This window comes from Phyllostomus hastatus, unplaced genomic scaffold (assembly GCF_019186645.2).
Source record: "Phyllostomus hastatus isolate PE091 unplaced genomic scaffold, TTU_PhHast_1.1 phas_scaffold_21, whole genome shotgun sequence".
Lineage (NCBI taxonomy): Eukaryota > Metazoa > Chordata > Mammalia > Chiroptera > Phyllostomidae > Phyllostomus > Phyllostomus hastatus.
The window spans coordinates 26,039,945-26,062,440 of NW_025334017.1; the positions used below are offsets into that span (position 1 = coordinate 26,039,945).

The 22,496-nt window shown below is 34.9% G+C and overlaps 1 protein-coding gene across 2 annotated transcripts in view; it reads left to right on the forward strand.

Moving 5' to 3' along the window:
- The window catches only part of ZFPM2 (zinc finger protein, FOG family member 2), a 440,007-nt gene that overhangs the window by 98,985 nt on the left and 318,526 nt on the right, over positions 1-22,496 (forward strand). For both annotated transcript variants that reach the window (XM_045861592.1, XM_045861593.1), the window contains one exon: positions 14,185-14,286. In XM_045861592.1, coding sequence (XP_045717548.1) covers positions 14,185-14,286 — 102 coding nt within the window. The remainder of the gene's footprint in view (positions 1-14,184; positions 14,287-22,496) is intronic.

Below are 22,496 nucleotides of genomic sequence, written 5' to 3' on the forward strand. Positions count from 1 at the left end.
CAGATATATTATCGGAACAATTTCAACAAAAGTGAAATGATTGATATTGTGCTGTGTTGAAATGACTCATGATGATATAATTTTTACAAGTCATGTATGCTAATTATACCGCTCTCTTGCATTTGATCAAGTAAATTCATTTTTTTTTCCGTGAGCTGACCATTAGTGGATCATTGTGCAATCTGCCAGACATTTTTTGAAACATATTAAAATTTGATAAAATATGTAATTACATAGTTCTTTTGTAATTTATGAAACAATTCCATGTTGTAATAAAGTATATTTTATCCTGCTTCTACTGGACATATAAGATATTGAGAGATATTTGCCCAAGTTTTCATTATATCCTTATTTTATATCATCATCATTGTTAATAATAAAAATTGCAAGTTAATATAAAACCATCCTTACTATTTTAAAAATTGTCTTTTTACTGTTATATTTAAGGATTTTGCAAGTGTAAGAACGTTTTTTTTTGACTGGTAAAATTCAGGGTAGGTTTGTTGTTTTTCCTACAATGCTGAAAATCACAGAAAAGTTAGAATTTAATCTCCTGTTCTGTATACAAATCTAGGCATCTGGATATTAGGAGGCATGACATTTGCATGACTGATGGACTTTGTCACTTTCATCTAGCATTGCATTAGTGAGTCATTTGTTTTAGCTGAGCACTATAAAGGAGAGCTACTTATTTGTAAAGCCATCTCATTGCTATGTTGTTTTGTCAGTGCTGTTTCAGGTTGAATGAAGAAAGTAGTTTTGATCAAGCTGTAATGATACAAATAGCAATTTTAAATTATAAATATTGTTATGACAGTTTTATTTGCTGAAATTAAATATATATATGTAAATCATGTATATCTACATCAATGTCTGCGGATCATTTATATCTAGTAACTCTTACATTTCTATTTAAAAGAAGACTTAAAGTATGAATAGCTTTGAGAAGCCTGGAAAGCTAATTTATTTTAATCATACAGAGTTAATGTAGTTAACAACCCTGAATTTGAATGTTGATCACATTATAATTTGAGATAAAATATCCTTTTAGAGAAACAAGTCTCTTGGAATTCTCTTTCTCCTGTACTTTTTATCCTTAAACATCATCAATAATTTAAAAATATTTGTTCAGCACTAGGATTTTTTAGTTTTTAAGTGAAATAAGATTTTCAAAGCTCTTAGTCTCCTCATATAAAATTCCTATTTTCTTGCAAGTGTGTAAGAATTTTTTACCATGTCTGATTATCATTCCAGAAACAACAGGCCGTATTAAAGAATTTTGCCCATCTGTTACCTGATGGGAAAATCTTTATCTCTGGTAGAATGTGTAAAAGGAAATGTGGAATTCTGTGGTATGATGGATTCAATGATAGTGATATAACCAGTCACTTTTTTGTTGTTCTTGAAAGGTCAGGTAAAAATAACGGAATGTGTGACCCCACTGAAGTGACTACTGGTAACAAATGCAGATTGTTGTTTCGGCTTCTTCTTCTTCTTTATTTTTTTAGTTCCATGAGATCCCAGAGCTTGACACTGAAACTACACACCAATTATAATAATTATAATAATGGTAATAACAACTTTCATTTGCTGATGGCTCCTGAAACCAGACGTCCCGCTGTACAAGTATCATCTCTAATCAACTGACTGTCCTGCAGGGTGGATGTTATTTTCGCCTGTGACTTCCAGAGGTTCAGTAACTCAGCCAAAGTCACCAAACTAGTAAAGGTTAATACTGAATTATAACTTAGGCTATTGTACTTGTAAAAATAGAGAACTAATTCCGTGTTCTGATGTGCATCATTATACAAACTTCGTGGAAGGAGGTGAACACAGCTGAGAGAGCCTGGACATGGGAAGTATAAAACTCGCTTTTCAAGGTGCATTCTCTAATTAAACTTGTATTAAACATGATGTGCCATTCAAGAATAAGGGCATTTATAAAAACAAGAATTAAGAAAAGGTTAAAGTAAGTGAACTAGGGGTGTCCTTAAGATATTTCTGTCATTGCAGTGTTTCTGCAAAGACTCTCTGTCAGTATTAACCAGCTTGCAGTAGGGAGAACTGGGTTTTGATAGAATGAGAAGGTTATATTGCAAGTTCTTTAGACTCATTATGCTAATGGATGACTGTGTTACCCTGGTTCGGTGGCATGAATAAGCCACGATTCCTCACTGTGTGTTTGCTGTGAAGTTGTTTTCAGGTGATTCAAAAGAGTGGGGACAAACCAAAGTGTATGTGTATTTGGGCAGAAGCTAGTAATAAATGGCAAGAATGTTTACATAGCCATCAAAATGCTCTGGATGGGAATTTCAGCCCTGCAGAAATGTTTGCGACGTGAACTCTTTAAAACAGCTTGACCTTAACACAAAATAAGGCCAAATAAAAAGTAGAGAAAGGAAGGAAGGAAGAGGGGAATAGGGCATTGTTTGCAGGGAGAGCTCTGGGCACTGTGAAAACTTTTCATTTTTCTGAAGGAAATGCAGTACCACAGATGGTAAGAGTGGAAGTGAGATAAACATAGGAACTGGAAAAGTAAGCAACACATTCTAACAGGTTCTGTATCAAAGATCTGGAGAAGTAGAAAGATTAGACAAGGAGCTGTTCTGAAACTTGACAGTGGCTGCACATAACAGCGATGGAAAGTGGAATTGCACAGACAGTAGGCTGTGATTATATTTTTCTGACAGTGAAAAAGGAAGGGCTCTTTAAGAGTTATTTTTAAAGATAGAGATTTATCACATTGGAAATCTACAATACAGATGTGTAAACACTTTGTCCTCCTACCTATTCAACAGTGGGATTTGATGTAATTTCTGTTGTTCCCATAGAATTAGCAGGACACTGTATTTGGGGTCTTAGATAAGTTTTTTTTTAATGCAAATTATGGTCCAGTCTAGTTAACGGATACTGAAAACCTGTGTTGTTTATTTCTGGTGGTGTGATCTTAGCCTAGATGTGTGTGAGTGCCCATACGTGCATGTACACAGGCAGAAAGGGGAATATATAAAGAATGTTCTCATTTCTTCAAGACACAGTCATCTAGTAAGTGAAGAGAAATATGTGCCCAAGTGAGATGAGAAATTATGTAGAAGAAGTAGAGAAAATGCTGGTTTGGAACTGATTAAGGCAGCCCTGTATTCATTCTCAAGCTTGCTCGTGGTAACGTGCGTCATGCTGTTATGGGAACTATCCACCCCCGTGTATCTGCCTCATTTAATCCTTCTGTCCTGTGCTCCTGTAGCCCACCCTCATGCCTGACTACTAAAGGGAATAGCAAAATAGTCACTCATAACAAGGAACAAGTCTGCTGTTTATACAGAGTGATACTGGGAAAAATGGAGAGGAGGAAAAGGTTTATATCCTAATGGAAACCCAGTTTTAAAAAGAACAATATTTTCCCTATAATACTGGCAGTTTCTTTGGGGAACTTCTAAGGTGGCTCTAAAAAGATCAGATCATTAATAAAAGGAAAGAATTTTGAAAATGTATGTAAAATGAACATCTTATCTTCATACTTAACATTACCAAATAAATATTACATCTACGCACTCACCTTTCTAGTTTATTTAAAAATTATTTAATTAGATATTCCTATATTGAGTGATAGACCTAAGACTACAATGTAGTGGAGTATAGCTCTAAAACTCTTGACTTTAAAGACTCCTTCGGAAGTACTGCACCTAATTTTGTAATTGTAACTTTGTATTCTTCTTTTAAGGAGGGCCTCCCAAAATGTGTAAGCTTCAGGCCCCACAGAACATGAATCAGTCCCTGTTATTACCTTCAGTCAATAGCAGTGACCTCATAGAAGACAGCAGTGATCAAGGATGTTAAGTGTGGCTTCCAGTTTCTAGCTTTTGGAAAGCCTCGAATAAGATTTCTAAAATGTCTCAGTGTTTATAGTGGGTATTTTAATGTCAAGTTTACTATCATTATAGGATACATTGCCCTGAGCCTGAAGAAATCACAGATTACCCCTGAAAGTATGTGTTAAAAGTTAAAAGAGAGGATAAAAAATTCCCCCACATTCCTGAAAATCTAGACGATGTTGTGGATACTATCTGTGTTTTTCCCATGTTATCATCAGCAGCCAAGGACCTCTCGCTGGCCCCGAGGGAGGAGGGCACGTGGGAAGACCCTGTGGGAAAGAGTCTAAATGGGTCTTGCGATAATGTTCTTGGTTGGAACATCCCTATTGGTGGAAGCTAGATATGGATCTGAGCTGGGGATGAGGTTGACCTGACCTAGAATCCCTTTCCTCCCCCGAAAATTTGAAAACTTCATTAATATTAGGTTCAGTAGTAAGAATAGAATCCTGGAAGTTTTTACAGGCCTTCCCACTTATACCCCATTGTCCAGAGCATAGTCTTAAATAGTGGTCCACCTCACTGAAAGGGAGGCTGGGAAATGTAGTCCTTTTTATCAGGTGGCCACATACCAACTCTAAATTTTGTTACTATGGAGAGTTTTTAGCTTATGTAAAGGGCATAGTTTTTTGTCTTTACTTGATTCTTGGGATAATTAATGACTCACAGCCTTGTGGTGGTTAATGCATTCCACATCCATGTTTTAGCCAGTTGACTAAGTATTTATTGAACATCTGTTGGGTTGGCCAAAAAGTCCATTTAGGTTTTTCTGTAAAATAAAGGACATATTTTTCATTTTCACCAATAAATTTTTTGTTTTGGATATTTGAGTATGTCAGCTATCCCCTGCATGGTACAATGTTTATTGTTCTAAATTAATGTCTCAATTTTATTGCTATCAACTTCATCTGGTCTACCAGACTGGAACATCGTCCAGTGAGAAATCTCCAGCACAAAACTTCACAAACCACTTTTGACACTTTAGATCAGTCACAACACCTTCTCCATACACTTCACAAATCTCTTTTTTTTGCATTTCAATGCCATTTTTACTTTTCTTGAAATAATAAAGCATAATATACTAAAATGTTGCTTATTTTCTTCCATTTTCAAAATTAAAACGGTTACACAAAAATTCACCAGTTTTGATTTTATTTTTAAATGCACTCTGATATGACAGCTGTCACAATACAATCTAACAAATTTGTTTCAAATGAAGTTAAAAATAACTACCATATTTTTCGGACTATAATTAGCATTCCCCCTCAATTTGGGAGGAATAATGGTTGTTAATGCTGCTGTTGAGTTCTGTTTACATTTACATTAGTGAAATATTATATTGTTTATGTTAGTAAATGTTTTACCACATATTTTTGCTTCAAAATTTTTTTCCCTTCTCTAAAACCAAGCTGTGTCTTATGGTTCATACAGCTAAGTGTCACCAGAGCCATCATATGGAAAAAAACAAATGAACCTTTTGCCAACCTAAGACTACATCAGACATTGTGAGACATGTGTGAATACCATGTGAGAAAACACAAGGTGGGCTCCGTCTGTCCTGGAATTTGAATTTTAATGGGGAGGCAGACATTAATAAAATCATACAAGTGATGTGTGGTTTGACCTAGTGAGGATGTTCAGAGGAATTGTCCTTAAGAATGGCCAACTGGAGATGGCATGTAGTGCTAAATAGGCATTCGCTAGGTAAAGGTCGACAACAGCCTGGTGAGCATCCCAAGAGGGAATGGGCACACTAGTGTGAGTTGACCCAGGAGAGAGAGGTATGGGCCAGAGAGATCAGGAAGGACGATGAGCACAGGGTGAAGGACGGGAAATAGTGAGAGGAAGCATAAGAGAGGAAAACAAATATCTTGAAGGCTGAAACATTAAATGCAATTTGAGCTTCCCCTAAGCCAGAGTAGAAAGAGAAAATGGAAGCATAAGATATAATTTCAAGGGTCAAACAGTAGAAAAAACAGAGTTTATCGAGAGAAATAAAGGTTATGGCCTATTTGTGAGCTGTGAGGGTCATTCATTATGAGGGTGTTTGAGCTAGTGTTGGATAAAGGGTGTTCAGACACGGACTGAAGTCTTTGTTAGTTGCTGCCTCAAAACAGTCATTCTCCATTGTCCACAGCCGTTTGGACATATGGCTTGGACAAAGTCTATTTAGAATAAGTAAATTATGTTGCATTAATGGAACTCTATGCAAAAGAGTGGTTGCAAATGAATCATATTCTTTAGTGGATTATGAGAGAGGAATAGCATCTCTGGAATGAATCATTTTGTTAAAAGGAAAGACTAAACAATAAAATTATGTAGAAAACAGTGTTCAAATAAACCTCCAACTGGTTTGATCTTTCTGTGAAGATTAAGTTGGCTTATTGTGGAGACAGTTTCAGAGACTGAGATTTGACTTTACCTTTTGGCACTGGTGGTGATGATAGTGACTTCCTAAAATGAATGTTGGGCTTGAAGCTAGATGACTGAGATCAGCAAATTAAAGAGAGAGTGATTTCTTCATGGCAGGACAGATCTGTGAATAGGTAAATTATGGCTCCTCATTTCCAGACTACCGGACATTATTTGTCTTTTCCTTGGAACAAGAAGTGCCTTTATTGTGTAAAACCCTCCTCCAAATGAAATTGAGTAGATGCAGTGTTTTTATGTTTTGGGTTTTTAAAAAAAAAATTTTGGAGTGGGGGAGCAGTGGAAGAGAAAATAAAAAAATTATTTAAATACAAATTTCCAATATGTATTGTAGAAACATCTTTAAAGTAAGATGTCTTTCCTCCATACTTTCTTATATATTTGACTTTTTCAAGTACTCTTTGAGAGAAACAATGAAGAATAAATTTTTTTGAATGATATACTGCTAAGAATTCACCTTATTTTAACTCGTGGAAATGCCCTTTAAGGCTCCAAATCTTCAGTGAACTTCAAGATTGAGAGAAGCCCTTTTCACTTGACGGATGATGTTGACATCAAGGACAAGTGTTCAGTACTGTGGAAAGAATTCCTCCTAAATTATCAATGCTTTTAATGTGACTTTTATTTGCTGTAGTGACCATAAATGTTAGTATTCTCAATATTTGTCCTTACCGGCTATAATAAAATGCCACAAATTAGAGCCATCACCCATTGACTGTAGAGATTGAGTTTCTTTTCAAAATAAGACTTATCCCTGGACCACTGTCATCAACTATTTTAGGATGTTTTCTCATCCAGGGCCTGAAAGTGTGTAACAAAAGAAAATGTGGACACTGTTTTTTGAATCTGTTTAATTGTTCATAGCCTGGGAGATGAGAAGGCTATTATATGTTACAAGGAAATGGCCTGCTTTTTAAAAATTCATTCTTTGCTGAGTATAACTATCCAAAACTTAGTAAAAAGCCTACATTTTCTTATACATTTGTAGTAAGGAAAAAGGATACTTGAGCCAGACACCATTATAGGAATCCACAGAATAAAAAACCTATTCTTTTCTGTTGAAATGTCTAGTTTTTCTTTTAGGTATTTAGCAAAAAAATCATTACGTGTTTTTATTTTTGCATCTGGAGATACAACTGTGTCTCTAATTTGGCAATGCAGAGTTAATTTAACATGACGCTTTTGTTTGGGTGATTGGTAACCAAACAGCTGTTTTAAGCTGAAAGATATTGTGAGACTATTAGGCGAAGCAAACAAAACGGAATCTTAAACGTAAATGCCCTCGCCCTTCAATACGAGCTGTAGTTTTCTGTTTTTGACTGTTAAAGTACTTTAACCAAAGCTATCTTGTCTGATGATAAAACCATAAGTGTATGAAGCTCACACATTTTTCATCTCTTTTACGACCTTATCTTTCATGAGCGGCTTCTGTGAAGGTATCCTAACTATAGGAAGCACCTGGAAAACATATGTGATATCTTTTCTCTGATAAGCAGTTGTGAACAAGAAAGTAGATCTGTCACTTCTGAACTGCTCATTGTTAAAAAATACTTTGATGATTTAGCTGATTGCAAAATACATTATAGGGATGACTAACAGCTACGGTAACACTCCTAGTCAAGAAAGTTCAATAGTTATATTGTACAAGAATTTCTATAAGAGGTTACTATTGATAGGAACTACGTGGATTAAAAGAGCAGGGTTGAGAAGGGCTGTTTGGCTGCATGACTGCTTTCAAACACTGCTGCTATTTTGTGCTGCAAGAGTGACTGTCTCAGAAGGTGCCAAATCTTGAATTCCAATGGGAATGTCTACCTTTCAGTGAAAAGGTGTTTGTTGGTGTTTCTGAAATTATTTTTGTCTGTCAAGTGGAGCCCCATCTTTTACCACCTTGCCAGCAATACCTAATATGGAATTTAAAGATTCTGTTTCAAGTGTTTCAAAGACTACATTCCAGCGCACTTTCCCCAGCCATTTGTGCTGTGTATTATATTGCTCAATAACACCTTCAATTTCCTCCTATAGGGCTCTCATTGATTCTGAAAACTAGACTAAGAAAAATAGAAGGGCCCACAAAATATGCATGATATCTTTTAAAAGAGCAACAAAAGAGTTTAATCTTGCGATGGAAAACCATTAACTCCATAGCCATAATTTTAGAAATGTTATAGATTTTGTTACCGCTTGACATTTATTCCATTTCATCTTTTTATGAATTGGTTTCTGGATATATTTAGTGATTATCCCATTAAAGGTGTTTGCGCTTTGCTAAAAATACACTGAAATTTCTATTTAAAAGTATGTGAATAAAGAATTTAGCAAGTAAATGAATGGGTGTCAAATGCATTCCTAGCTCTCTCTGTAATTCTCCTTCTAGCATCCTTTTCTCTCTTGCTTTCCTCTTTTTACCAACGAAATTTTCAAAGCCATATCTTAACAAACTTGTTATTGTTGTGTGGGCTGTTAATTATTCATGCCGTTTTTCATAAGCTGCTCTAGAGTGCTGATTTTAAATATACAAAAGTAAAAAAATGGAGAGAAGTAAAAAACTATGGTCAGTATCGTCATTTCCATTCAAATCAAGTAGAAGCTGGGAACTGGGTTAATACCGAAATTAAGTTTTGTTTATAAATTTTCCATGAGCACACATTTATTGATAGGAAAGAAGCAAGTCTCTATTGTGAAGGGAAAGTAGTGTTTTTTTAAAGTAATTCAGAGATTTCATTAAATTATTTTTAATCATTTCATTTTTCATTAGGAAGGAGATTAAGAACGAATTAGGTAAAAACATTACCATAAAAATGAGAGCTAGTTTTCTGAGATAAACTTAGAAGATGAAGGCTGTAAAAGTTGAAAAATATGACATATTTTAGTTATTAAATAGAAACAGTGTGCTGAAAGCAATTAATTAGTGAATCTAATGCTATTGCAGTAGATGATGGTAAAAAGAATGAAACCAAAATCTAATTACCTCACTGGTCAGTGAGCAATGGTTATTGATTAAGCCTCTGTGTGTAGTTGATTTTGCTAAGTCCCAACTGAATTGTACAACTTAGAAAAAATAATACTTATAAAGATTAAATCCATTGAACATTTCATTTTGATATATATGCATAATGAAGAAACAAGGCATATATAAACACACACACACACACACACACATATATGGGGAAAACAGCTCTCATCACATCTTGCTCTGTGTTGTTTGAAATCCAGCAGTCTGTGTAATATCAGGGGCTTGCAGTATGGACTTTGGATTCAGACTGACTCAGGATCAGTTCCTGGCCTTGCCACTTACTAGCAGAGTGCCTCAGCAACTTCTCTTGCTTTACTCTTATGAAATATAAGGGCACTAGTGCGTGATGGAGTTGTTGAAGTGATGTCATAAAGCATTCAGCTAGTGCAGTGTGGTGCTCAAGAAACAGTAGCCATGTTTAGGTCTAATATGAGCTTCACAACGTGATATCTGCTTTATTAATCTTTATGATTTGTGTATTTGGCACATAGCAGATATTGAGATGAATATAAATTTAATTCTGACCCATTTTGTATTCTACATTCTAGTGTGCCATTTTTATATGACATTCTTAAGGTATTGGTCATTTTTTCCTCGTTTGCATTCTTTCTTTAAGAAAACACCATCAAATAACCCAAGCAAAAACTTTAAACTATTCTTCTCTCTCAGAATTTATTTTCATTAAAGTGATACATATTACACATTTACCCAGTTTTACAAATGGCTTAAATAAATGCAGTTCCTTCTGAGCTGCACATTGTGTATGACCATTTTTACAGTGCTTCTTTAATTAAACACTCCGTAGTGTTTTTTCAGTGGTTGTAATTGTATGTGCTGCATTATGAAACAAATTAGAGCAAAGCATTCCATAAATCAGGATTATCAATACTGAGTATTGTTCCAGATGTCGGTACAAGTTGAAACCTAAGCTCTACAGTTTTGATTTGGCAGTTAAGTGACATTTAATGAAAATAATTTATTATATGAAATTACTAGTTCAATCAAGCCCTTAATAAGCTGAATTACAGTATTTTCATTTTGAGCAATTTACCACATTTCTCTGTGCCTCAAAGGTCTACTGAGATTTGTAGTCATTCTATTATTTTCTTTTCCTAGTGATACTGGGTAAGTGTAATCATGGGTAAATTTGACCTATACTGAATGAAAGAAAGGACTTTGTTCAGGTAACCATCTCATAGTAGCAATATTTCTCTTTTCTCTTTGGCATCTTAAAACTTCATCTGGATCGCACTCTGGCATCATTGAAATGTCTTTAGTTTCACCACCTTCAAGCTGCCATTCTTCTTGCACAAGAACTTCATTACTATAATGTTTTTCATAAAGGAATCTTTGGGAAAGTGGCTCCTAATTTTAATCTGAAAAATGGAGCCTGGGACATTTTACCCACAGAGTTTAGTTTCATCTAAGATCGTGCCTCCAAAACTTCAGGTATTTATTGGCTTCTTCCTCCAGGCAGCCTCTCCTGCACCGTGTCTGGGTCAGGGGTCATGCCTGTGCGCTCCCGTGGAGTCCCGAACTGCTCCCATCCACGCGTCCATCACATGCGGCTGCGGTCTGTTGAGTTGTCACTGTCCCGGACTGCAAGTTGTGTGAGAAGAGGGCCAGTCTTTGTTTTGTATTCTTAGTATTTGGCACAGTGCCTAGGAATCAAAAAGTATTTTAATCCATAAAGAATGGTTTCTATCAGTCACCTTTATTCAAGAAAGATGAACATGTGTAGCATTCAAGTGAAATCTTTCAACTTCTAATTTTTGTCATTGTACTTACTCTCATATAGTCTTCCAAATACGCTTGTTTTTCACTGTATTTGCCATTATTTTTCCTCCCAAATATTTAATTTGCCTAATAAAGTATTTCAGAGTAGAGTTTACTATTGTCTCACGAGAATTTTGGGCAAGGATATCTGAGACATGAGTTAGTGCTGCTATAGAATGGGTAAGACAAAACTCGAAGACCAGAGGTCTGGCGAGGTGTGTTCATAGAAACTCAATAGATACGTGTTGGTTACCATGCTTACATCACGTGGCCCTGTCAGCCCCCCATGGAAGTGCCTCTGATGCTTCACCCTGACTTCAGCATGAAGGGAGACTCCAAAATTAATCATATTAGGTTCTCCCCGGTCAATGCCATTTTGTGCTTCTGGCCTCTGAATTTCTGTATCTTAATTGTTCTCATTTGGAATTCTTCATAAACTGCTCTGATTGTTGGTTTTTGTAGGGGGTCACCTCTCTTATGCATATTAACTTTCTTCCTTAACTAGATTATATGGTTTTTAAGAGAAAGTAATTTTTTTCTTTTTCATATATTTCATTGTTTCAATATATATGAAATATATTTCATATATTTTCATATATTTCAAGAATATGCTTTCTAAATGTGATTGGATTTTGCATGGAACCACATTTCCAACAATTTAAACATAATAGTAAAATTTGAATATTTACTAATTTGTGTGATCATAAGGGGGATACAGTTAATATTTGAATATAAAACTTAATTTTCCCAAGTAGTTCTGCTCAGGATTTTACTTTTTGTTCTCTGGGCCCTTAGATATGTGAATGGTCTCATGCTTGCTTATTTATGTGTTGCTCTGGAATTATTATCCATCTCTTTCAGCTGTGAATGGTTCTCTCCTGGACTGCTGTGGTGGGGTGTGGGAGGTGAGAAAGGTTGTTTGGAAAGAAGGTCAGACCAGCAGTTGGGGGAGTCAAATTTCGTTCCTAATGTTGTACACTGCTGCTTTGGGTGGCCTCTCCAATTCTCCCCATAAACCTTACTGTCCTTCTGTGGGGGAAAGAGATTTATCTAAAGCTGCCTCAGCCTGTCGTCCCTGAGATGATGGGAAAGCACAGGTGGCTGAGGTATGGAAAGCTTTGAGAGAGATGACTTTGCAGAAATAAACACAGAAGCCATAAGACCATATAGTAATTGACCTATCTGTGCATCAATTTCCTGATCCACAACTTTGTTTAATCTGGGTTAGATGATCTCCTGAGTCCCCTCTCGTGTTCGCATCCCTGTTTCAAACTCATGAGGAATTAGAAGAGTGCTCGGAAGGAGTGGATGCCGTTTAAAAACTGTGGGCTGCATTCTCTACTCCACTGTTGGGGAGGACATTTTTCTTTGTAAAGTCCCCTGCATTAGTGCCCTCAGCTAAATACTCAGTCTGTGGAAGAGCGATCAAAAGATCATTTACCTAGGTGATAGATTCTAGTCCCCATGAAAAGGAAAGTGTGGAATAGGCCAGTATTTCCCCAAATTGGGTCAGGTGTCCCCGGGGTCCTCAAGACAGTGAAGATGGTACACTGACACTGTATTAAATAGCATTGAATCAAGGGGTGAGGAAGTTTTCAAGTTTCTGATACTCTTTGTATTTCAATGATAATGTTTCAACCTCATATTACTATGACAAATGCCTTACTATTTGCTGCTCTTCCTTTGTATCACAATGAAATGGGACTAGAGATTCAGAGTCTAGACAGATACAGTGGCTAGAATATAATAGTGTTACTTTTATTTTTATTGAATCTAGTTTTCTGCTTAACTTCTATTTTTGACATCTAATACTGATTTTCCATTTATAGCAATGATATAAAGTTCTTGCTTTTAAAAATGTATTTATATGTTATAAAATGAGTCAACTTAAAGAAAAAATAATACCACTTCTTGCAGAAGCCCTATTAACATCACATCAATATCATTTGTATTAATAATGGATTCCTGAAAAGTCTGTATTTTGTAGGTTACTTGGAAAGACTGTAAAAATTTGGTATATTGTTTATATAATATAAAGATTTAAAACTATTAAGATTTGGGCAACTCCATGGAAAATAATTATTGAATACTTCAGAGCGCAAGCAATTTAATTTTAAAAATTTAGCATTATTATATTCAAGATGTAGTTACCATATTTTTAGTGCTCATTTTTCTATTTCTAATGTCACATTTTCTTGTTATTCTGTTTTCAGATCTCTATTATAATTTATAAGAAGGTTCTATTTAATATTTTTGTGTGCACCCTGTTAAAGTGGATTACTTTCCTTTAAAGCACATACTTTGTTACATTATCACTTAAAATGAAGGTACTTATAAATTATATTTTTACTTTTAAAATGTGGTTGCATTGTTAATATGTTTCTCCTTCATTGCTATAACTATAATTTGGCTCAAAAAGTATTACATTTTTCTTTTATTATGTGGATATGAGGTGTGGAATTGTACAGGCTGGGTACACTCACTCTATTATAAGCATAACTCTGTAGCTTCTTGCATTGTAAAGACTGAGTTACTCATTCATCTTATATGCTAATCATTTAATTATGGCCTTTTTAGACTCATTTTAAAAATAAATATGACCTAGTTTAGCAAGCCTAAAGCTGGGGGAAAAGAAAATCTTCTTCAGAATAACCTGTATTCAACCCAAAGCATAAATACGTCTTTTCTTATGAAATTTAATTTTGTTGGTAGCAGCTTGCCTCTGTAACATTATAACATAGAAATAAGTGAATGAAGGTTTTCTGTATTGAGAACACTATAAAAAGTACATACTGCTTTTTACATTTTATTCTTACATGTAATATTAATAACTGTAAATAAAAAACTTTATGAAAATGTTCTTTATTCTTCATAGAAATTAACTGTTGATGAGTAATGCTGATTTTGTTCGTTATAAAGCTATAACAGATATCAAAATGATTAACCATGGACATTTGTCAGTATAATGACAATGCATATAACAAATATATAATTAGACCTATTTTAAGCACTTCCCTCCCTCTGCGAGAAATTCAGTATCGGAGAGGGCTTTACTCATTTCCCGGTCTCTCTCTCTGTGTTGGTGTTTTCTAGGTGACGAAGAAGGAGCCCAGGAGGCGGCAGAGTCAGATGGGGACACGCAGCCGGAGAAGCCAGGGCAGCCTGGAGTAGAGACAGGTGACTGGGACGGACCAGGTAGGACATAAAATAAAAAATTCAGCCATCCGTTGCTACTATCGGAAATTCACTTCTTTTTCTTAAATTTTAATTAAGTTATAAAACCCTTACCACCTCAATCTGATTTTTAAAAATTATTTGTGTCTATACTGGTTATATACAGGAGGTTAAATAACCACCATTATTTAACGATATTATCTTTTTCATAAACTATAAAACCAAAGTGTTACCTCAGCTTGAAATTTTCATTTTGTTTTCTTTCATACTCATGTGAGAATTAGTCAACTCTACTTGCTTTTTCTTTGACCAGAAATCTTTATGCTTTATCTACATTCAAACTGGGCATTATTTTAAAGCTTAAAAACAAAAAACAAACAATAATACTCCAACAGAATATTTTCATTTTAGTAAGATTTTAAGTCATAGATTGAATCTCAGTATGTATGTAGAAGTTTAGAAAATACCAACAGGTACCCCCCCCCCTTAGATTCAGGGGAGTTTTGGCAACATTTTCATTTTTATAAATGAAAATTAAATTTAATTTTAAAGATCTTGACATCTAATCTTTCAAGAAAAAACAAAAACTGGTCAAAATACTCCAAAACACCAATAAAATTTTATGTAAATATATATAGCTCATAAAAACCCTGTGAAAAAAAACTTTATATTTGGAGCCAAAGTAATTTACAACTGATGGTATATTTATAAATGGAAACCACTATGTCATAGAACTTAAGGCCACAAGTAAGTTTCAAAATAGTTTTAGCCATAATTTCCAAAACAGTAACATTTTTCATTAAGAACGATCCCTATATTTCAGTCACATTTCACCCCTGCATGACTTTGCAAACTGCTCTCTGCTGTGGATGAAGAAGAGAGGGACTCCAGTGGTAACTTTCTGAAATCAGCAGCTGGAAAATATAATGCAAACAAAAATGAAGATACAATATATCTGACTATTATGACATCATTTCTAATGTTACTCATGATATACACCAACATTTGTTTTCTGTCTCCTATAGCATGTAACACATGACTTTGGGTCCAAATGTATTATATTTATGTTTCTTTTTAAAAAATGAGTTTATTGTTGTTCCACTAGACTTGTCTGCATTTACCCCCACCCACCCCAGCCAAACTCACCTCCCCCTCTTGCTTCCACACCCTGCCTTGGTTTTGTCCATGTGGCCCCCACATTTGTTCCTGAAAACTCTTCCCCCATTATCCCCTCCCACCTCCCCTCTGGTCACTGTCAGGTTGTTCTTAATTTCAATGTCTCTGGTTATATTTTGCTTGCTTTTTCCTTTTGTTGATTAGGTTCCAGTTATAGTTAAAGTACAATAATACCACAGTTTAAGAGTTTAAAAGAAAATGTAGACTTCTGGCATTCTCACTTTATTGGAAAATGCTTTTGTCTTCTCAATTTAGGGAAGAATTCCTTTGATTAAAAAAAAGTAGAAAAAATACTGAGGAGCATGATATTGTCATTCAGGATGAAATTTTTCACTTTTAAGTTAAATTTATTTAATTTAGATGATTTAATGAGAATTTTCTTTTGTTGACATTGGAGAAAATGTTATTTTTTGTGCACATATGAATATGTAAAAACTTTAAAAATATGTCTTCAAGCAGGTATGTATGTGAGAAAAAAATTTGTGTGTACTATAAAATCGATGAAACATTTTTTAACAAAAAAGTTTATTTTATACCTTCTGAATAATGAAGTTCATTCCTAAAAAAATACTGCTGGATATTTATTTTTTAAGGTGGAATATTTATTTCTTTCCCTCAATCAGGAGAAAGTATAAAGGATGATTTTGTTGTTTCACTGTCGCATAAATGGAGAGGGCATCAACATCTTTACCCCGATTTTTGTCATTTGCACAATATTATGGATATTTTCCAACTTCATTGAGATAAAATGGTTCGGGTTTTAGTGGCTATTTCCAAACATGTTAGAAAATGGTCTCTGGATTCTAAGGGTTTAGGTTCAGATTCTGGATTTGCCACTTTTTTGCTGGGCTATTTTTAGCAATGAGCTTATTCTCTCTGTGCCTATATCCTCATTTGTAAAATGTAGGGAATAATATTATGGGTTTTGTGAGGAGGATATTAGACCATCCACGTAAAATGCTAATCACCATTATTATGGCTTTGGAATTGTTGGGTCTTGAAGCAGGTCCTATTAAAGTTCTTCCAGCATTTCTTGAAGCCCCGCAGTGGTATACCTGACACCACAAAGGGTTAGCTTCTGTACCGCTAGGCATCTAGTTTGCAATTATTGTTTAAGACAGGAGGTAATGAGGCCTCCTGATTTAAAGGCCTCCTGATTTTAAGGCCCTCCCACCCAATTCTGATAGTCACTCTAAGGACAATTTTCTCTAAAACTAGACAGAGTAATAGGACAAGGAAATTATCTAAAGAATTTGAGGCATAGAGCTGACATCATTTCAGACACATCAGGGCTTACCTTATTTTTAGAGTTTGATTGAAGACGGCTCCAAAACCTTTCTCAATGGCTCAATTCAGTAATGAATCAACTCCTATCTGACGTGTCCTATTTTTATCAAATGCAAACTCCCCCGTGCAAACTTTTTTTCCCTTGTTATTTACCTAAGGGTACACTTAGTAATTGCTCGCATCTCTGTGAATGCCTGTGATCACGTGGAACCTAAACAACTTTTACACAATCTATCTTATGTTTGAACACCTTCCTGTGGTAAAATTCTTTCATGTTTAATTATGTGTGACTTACTTAAATCTTTGTCAAGTTCTTACGCATTTTTCACTATTCGAATGGACAGCTAGCCCTGCAGTAAGCTAGTACAATTCAGGACAATGTAAACGTCATTACCTCATTATTTCAGTATGTCTAACTTTCAAGTTTTAGGGTTTTTTCTTGCTCTTAAAATTTTTTTCCTGACACAACCTTGCTTGGAATCTAATTCATAGGTACTTGTATTCTGATCTTCTTCCTTTTCATCTATATTTGTCTCTACTTTGCTTAATATCATTTCTGCCTTCATTAAGTACCTCTTCTCTTCTTCTTTCATGACCCTCATAAGTTTCATGTTTTATCACCCTTGCAGTATTTCAGTTTCCAAATACTCTTACGCATTTAATTATTCAATAAGCAGTGATTATGTACTAATTATTGTGAAAGTTGCTAGGAAGAAGTCCAAAGGCAAAGCATAATGCTGCCTGCTCTCTTTTTGATTCCATTTCTCTCCTTTAACCTCTTTTAATTATTCATGTGTTGTTTAGGTCACTGATGCACTAATTAAGCATGACAAGCTAGGAAGTAGAGAAGGGTCTAAACTATTTTCTAAAGGAAATGTACGAATTATAGAGTCAGACACATCTGCATTTGAGATCATATGTTGACACTTGGGGCCTAGTGACCTCAGGCATTTTAAACAACCGGGGCCACAGTTTCTCTATCTTTAAAATGGAAAGAATAACAACTACCTTGAAACAGTATTATGGGGGTGAAATTTGAAAGGGATGATGTGTAGAAAGTATCTAGCACACAGCTTGGAAGAGCATGGAATTTGCCAGATGTGAATGGTCTTCCCTCACTAGGACCTCTCATAACGGCCGACAGGTAGAGCACTGCCCCTGTTTTAAAAATAACGTTTACATCTCTGGCTCTCTCCTTTAAGAAAAATATTTGGAATTACATTTGATGTAGAAGGAGATTTGGGGGAGAGAATTCAGAAAAGTCATTAGAAATTCATGATTTGCCTCCATGAAATGGGCACCTTAAAAGTCACATCTTACATCAGCTCTCCTAAGAATGCTAACTCTCTAGGCTATGTTATTAAAAACGTGGTTACTTCTTTTTACAGTTGGAAATAGTGACTGATTTGATTTCTCTGGTTTAATACTGAGTGAATCCAGGTCTTGCCATCAGACTTACAGCAGCTATAATTGAACTTTCCAGGAGCTTAATAAAGGAACATACCACAGTCCTCAATTTGTACAAAAAAGTACATGTACCCCAAATAGTATGTATTAATGAAAATATATACAGATATAAAATTTTGAATAAGCAGTCATTTAGATTCTTTGACATGAACTTTTCAAGATAAACATGTACTTTTATTTAAATAGATTTTGTATTTATATGTTAAGTACTTGGAGCATTTTAATCAAAATAAAGTAGAAACTTAGACCCCGAATTGAGTATTTGGTAAACTAGTAGAATAAAATTATGAATAATTTTATATCATATATTATAGAATTTTACAACTTGTAGAATAAAATTATGAATAATTTTATATCATATATTATAGAATATTACAACTTGCTTCTAGATCAGCAGTTTTCAACCTTTTTCATCTCATGGCACACATAAACTAATTACTAAAAATATATTAGCAAAAGTTATTTTGCTGATCTGACCCCCAAAAAAGGTATACTTTTGATTCATTCACACTGGATGACTCTTGTGTTGGCTATTGCCATTTTTTCTGTTTGTTTGACAGTGTCAGGGAAAAGAGGTTGGTGCCCCTGACTAAGTAGTCAGGTATTGCATATTTTAAAAATTCTCATGACACACTAGTTGAAAAATCACTGTTCTATATTGGTAAATGGAAATCTGACTTTCTGTCAGAGGTAACTTATTTTTAGGCAGTGTAACAAGTAAAGAAAAACAAAAATGTTTTTCCATTTATATTATGATGCTGTCAGTTATTGATCATATGACTTTAAGTTATTATTTTACCAAGGCCCCAGTTTCCTTGTTTATAAAATGAGGTTAATAATAATAATAATAACTACCTCGTTAATGACATTTTCTATGTAAAACATAAAGCTCAAAGCTTTATACATGCTCAATAAATAGCTGGTAATATTACTTTTAGTATCATCGTGGCAGCTGTGCCTTAGTATCCATGGCAGTGCCTTGTAGATGACAAGCCCTCGTTAACCATTTGTACAGTGAATTACCTTTCTTTGCAAAGAAATTTTGTTATGTAGGCGTCACCATAGGATGATATTAACTATGTTCTATTCAGCTAGAGTTGAAACATAATTCAGCTAAAGAAAGTTGAGTGTAAATACATTTTCAGGAAGAGTTGTCTCGCATAAGATCAGATGTGCGTACTTGTTGCATCTGGACTAGGTGTTGGCCCAGGAGTCATAAGTAAGTCACCTCCCTCAGTTGCTGTTCAGCATTACGGATGCATGCAGATGGCTGGGCTGGGTCTGCTCTGTGCCTTAAATTAAACTAAGAAGATGCGGCGTGTTTTGCATAAAGTAGAATGGTAGCTGGAAGACCCCTGTAAAGTAGAAGCACATACTAATGATACAGTATTTTTTTTTTCTCCTTACTAGTTAGTCCAAAGAAGGGCTTGGAGATTACAGTTCTGATTTCGTTTCCTTTTTGATTGGGAAAATGTGGTAGATATAAGATCTGGGAAATGCCATTTGAAGTAAATTAACAGAAACCTATGAAACATAGTTAACCATAGATATAGTCTGACAGTAAGAAGAATATTGTGAGAAGCGGAGGAAATCGTAGAATGACTGTGTATTACTCTGACAGTGAATTGGTATTATCTCTGCTATCAGATAATGCAGTTATCATTAATTTTCACATTTGCATTTCAATCTTTGGAAGGAAATGACTCTTGCCGGATGAAGATAAGAGCTCTGTACCACTATAATGAACCATCATTTTATCCCAAAGCTTTGTGTCCATATGAAAATGAGGCAGGGAGGAGAGAGAGAGGGAGTGGGGGGAGGACATGGGGGGTCAGAAAAACATTATAACAAAGTATCAAAAATTGCTACAGACTTTTGAGCTCCTTATGACACAAGAGGGGGTCAAAATAAATCTTCTATAGTGTAGTTAAGTGGATATCGGATTAAAAGATGAAAGCCTTACTCATTGTAGAACAGAATACCACATAAACAGAGTAAAAAAGTTCTCTTTATCTTATTCCCTTACTTCAGTTTGCATTCACATAAAATTAAGGCACATAGAAACCCAACCAAAATTTAAAAAAAATATAGATTGAACACAAAGTGCTTATTTATGGTTTGGAAAAAGATGTCCTTGAGTTATAAAGAGCTGCATAAAATGTACCAATTTGATTATTATTATTACTTGTACTTCCTCATTTGTATAAGAATGAGAATTAAGGATATTTAGATAACTAGTTGTAGAATTTGCAAACACCTAGTTAGTGTTCATAAGTTTAATAGAGAGATTCAAGTTATAGGATAATGATTTTGAGATTAATTTTCTTTGGACCTTACTTTGCAGTGATCTTTTCCCTTGACCACCATGCTGGAAAATGAATACAATGTCAAATTTTGTAAATATGTCATGATCCCAGAAAAATATATGACAAACTATTTTTTCTTGTTCTATACCCAGCTCCTATGGCAAAGTTCATTAATCAACTGAATACAGTAAAAGCCCCCTTGACTAAACTATAGTTTTCATCCTTTCTCTAAAACTTACTAATTGAGGCTATTAGGGGTTGAGTTTTGTCCCCACAAAATTCAGACGGTAAAGTCCTAATTTCTAGTACCTGAGAATATTATTTGGAATGGGGGTCATTGCAGATGTAGTTAGTTAAGACAAGGTCATGCTAAAGTAGTAGGGTAGGCCCTTAAAACAAAATGAATGGTGTCTTAAAAGAAGAGAAAATTTGAAGAAAGACAAGTACACAAGAAGGAAACTATGTGAAGATGAAGGTGGGGATTGGGGTGATGCTTCTACAAACCAAGAATGCCAAAGATGGCCAGGCAACCACCAGAAGCTAGGTGAGAAGCATAGGACACTCTCACAGCCTCAGAAGGAACCAGCCCTACGGATACCTTGATCTTGGACTTGAAGCCTCCAGAATTGTGAGGCAATGCGTTTCTGTTATTTAAGTCACCCAGGTTATGGTACTTTGTTATGGCAGTCCTAGCAAACTTAATACAGAGTCCTGAAGCTGAAAAGAAATCATGAGTCATCACTTGTATGGTTGCAAACTATACTTCTTACTGTAATTTTTCATTGATTTTAAATATTGTCTAAACCATTGAAATATATTTGGGGGAAAAATATAGTCAAGGTGTCAAAGATGTTGAAACCTTTAATACTAAATAAGGAAAAGTCACTAAAAAAATTTTAGGTTATGGACAAGGCAACTTTGAAGAATTAGGGGGAACTCATAAAAAATGCAGATGACTGTACTTGAACAACAATAAAATAATTTTAAAAAGAATAAAAAATATTAAAAGAAACTGCACTTAGATGGTTTTGCAAGGGCTTTTATATCCTCGCTCTTCTCTAATGAAACAAACTATAAACTGTAGTTTGAGTCCATGGCTGTCATTGATGTAAGTGGAACACCGACCAATGGCCCATACACCAATACATAGTCTAGGTCCTACATAGTCAATTTGATTATTAAATATGCTTCTGTATATGATAAGTTAAAATGTAATGCTAACATTGCTATTTAAAAAGAATGCCATTGCTTGGCTATCTTGATGAACTACTCATTTTGTTTGTGTCCAGTAATAGAACTTCTGTTCGCTTTCCCACTGAGCCATAGTTCAGCTCAGAACTCTTCTCAGCTGGGCGCTCTGGGAAGCCACTACCAGTCTGTGTTCTGCATTGATATATGACACATCTTTACTCTCGCTTTTATAGCCTCTCATTAAAATGAATGCAGGAGATATTTTGGGGGAACAAGGATTATGGACATTGATTGTTTCCCTTGACTCAGCATTGTACCCTGAAAAAGACACCTAAAAATATAATTGACTTTCGTATCCAGAAGTATAAAAGAAGTAAAAACTTTAAATTTTGTGATTATTTTTTTTATTTTGTCTGGTTTATAAAAAAGACTTAATTGGGCTCAGAAGGATAAGACCAGCACAGGGACATACATTAGAAGGACTTTAAAAATATGGAAAATAAATGCAAGTACATAGAGACACGTATATTTGCTATCAGCGGACCGTAAATTGGAACTAGAAGGCTATTACTGATTGGGTACACTGCATTCAAGATTAATTGGTTATTTGGGGCAAACATTTATTTATTCAACTATCAACTATATGCAATGCCCTGTGCCAGACTCTAGAATGTGAAATAGCAAATAAGCCAGAGTGGTTTCTGCCTAAGAGTTTATGCTTCCTGAGACAATGTAAATTGCGATAATGATTTTTTTTTGATACTGCATTTGTGATAGCTTTTCTATAGAAGAAACATATGTGAT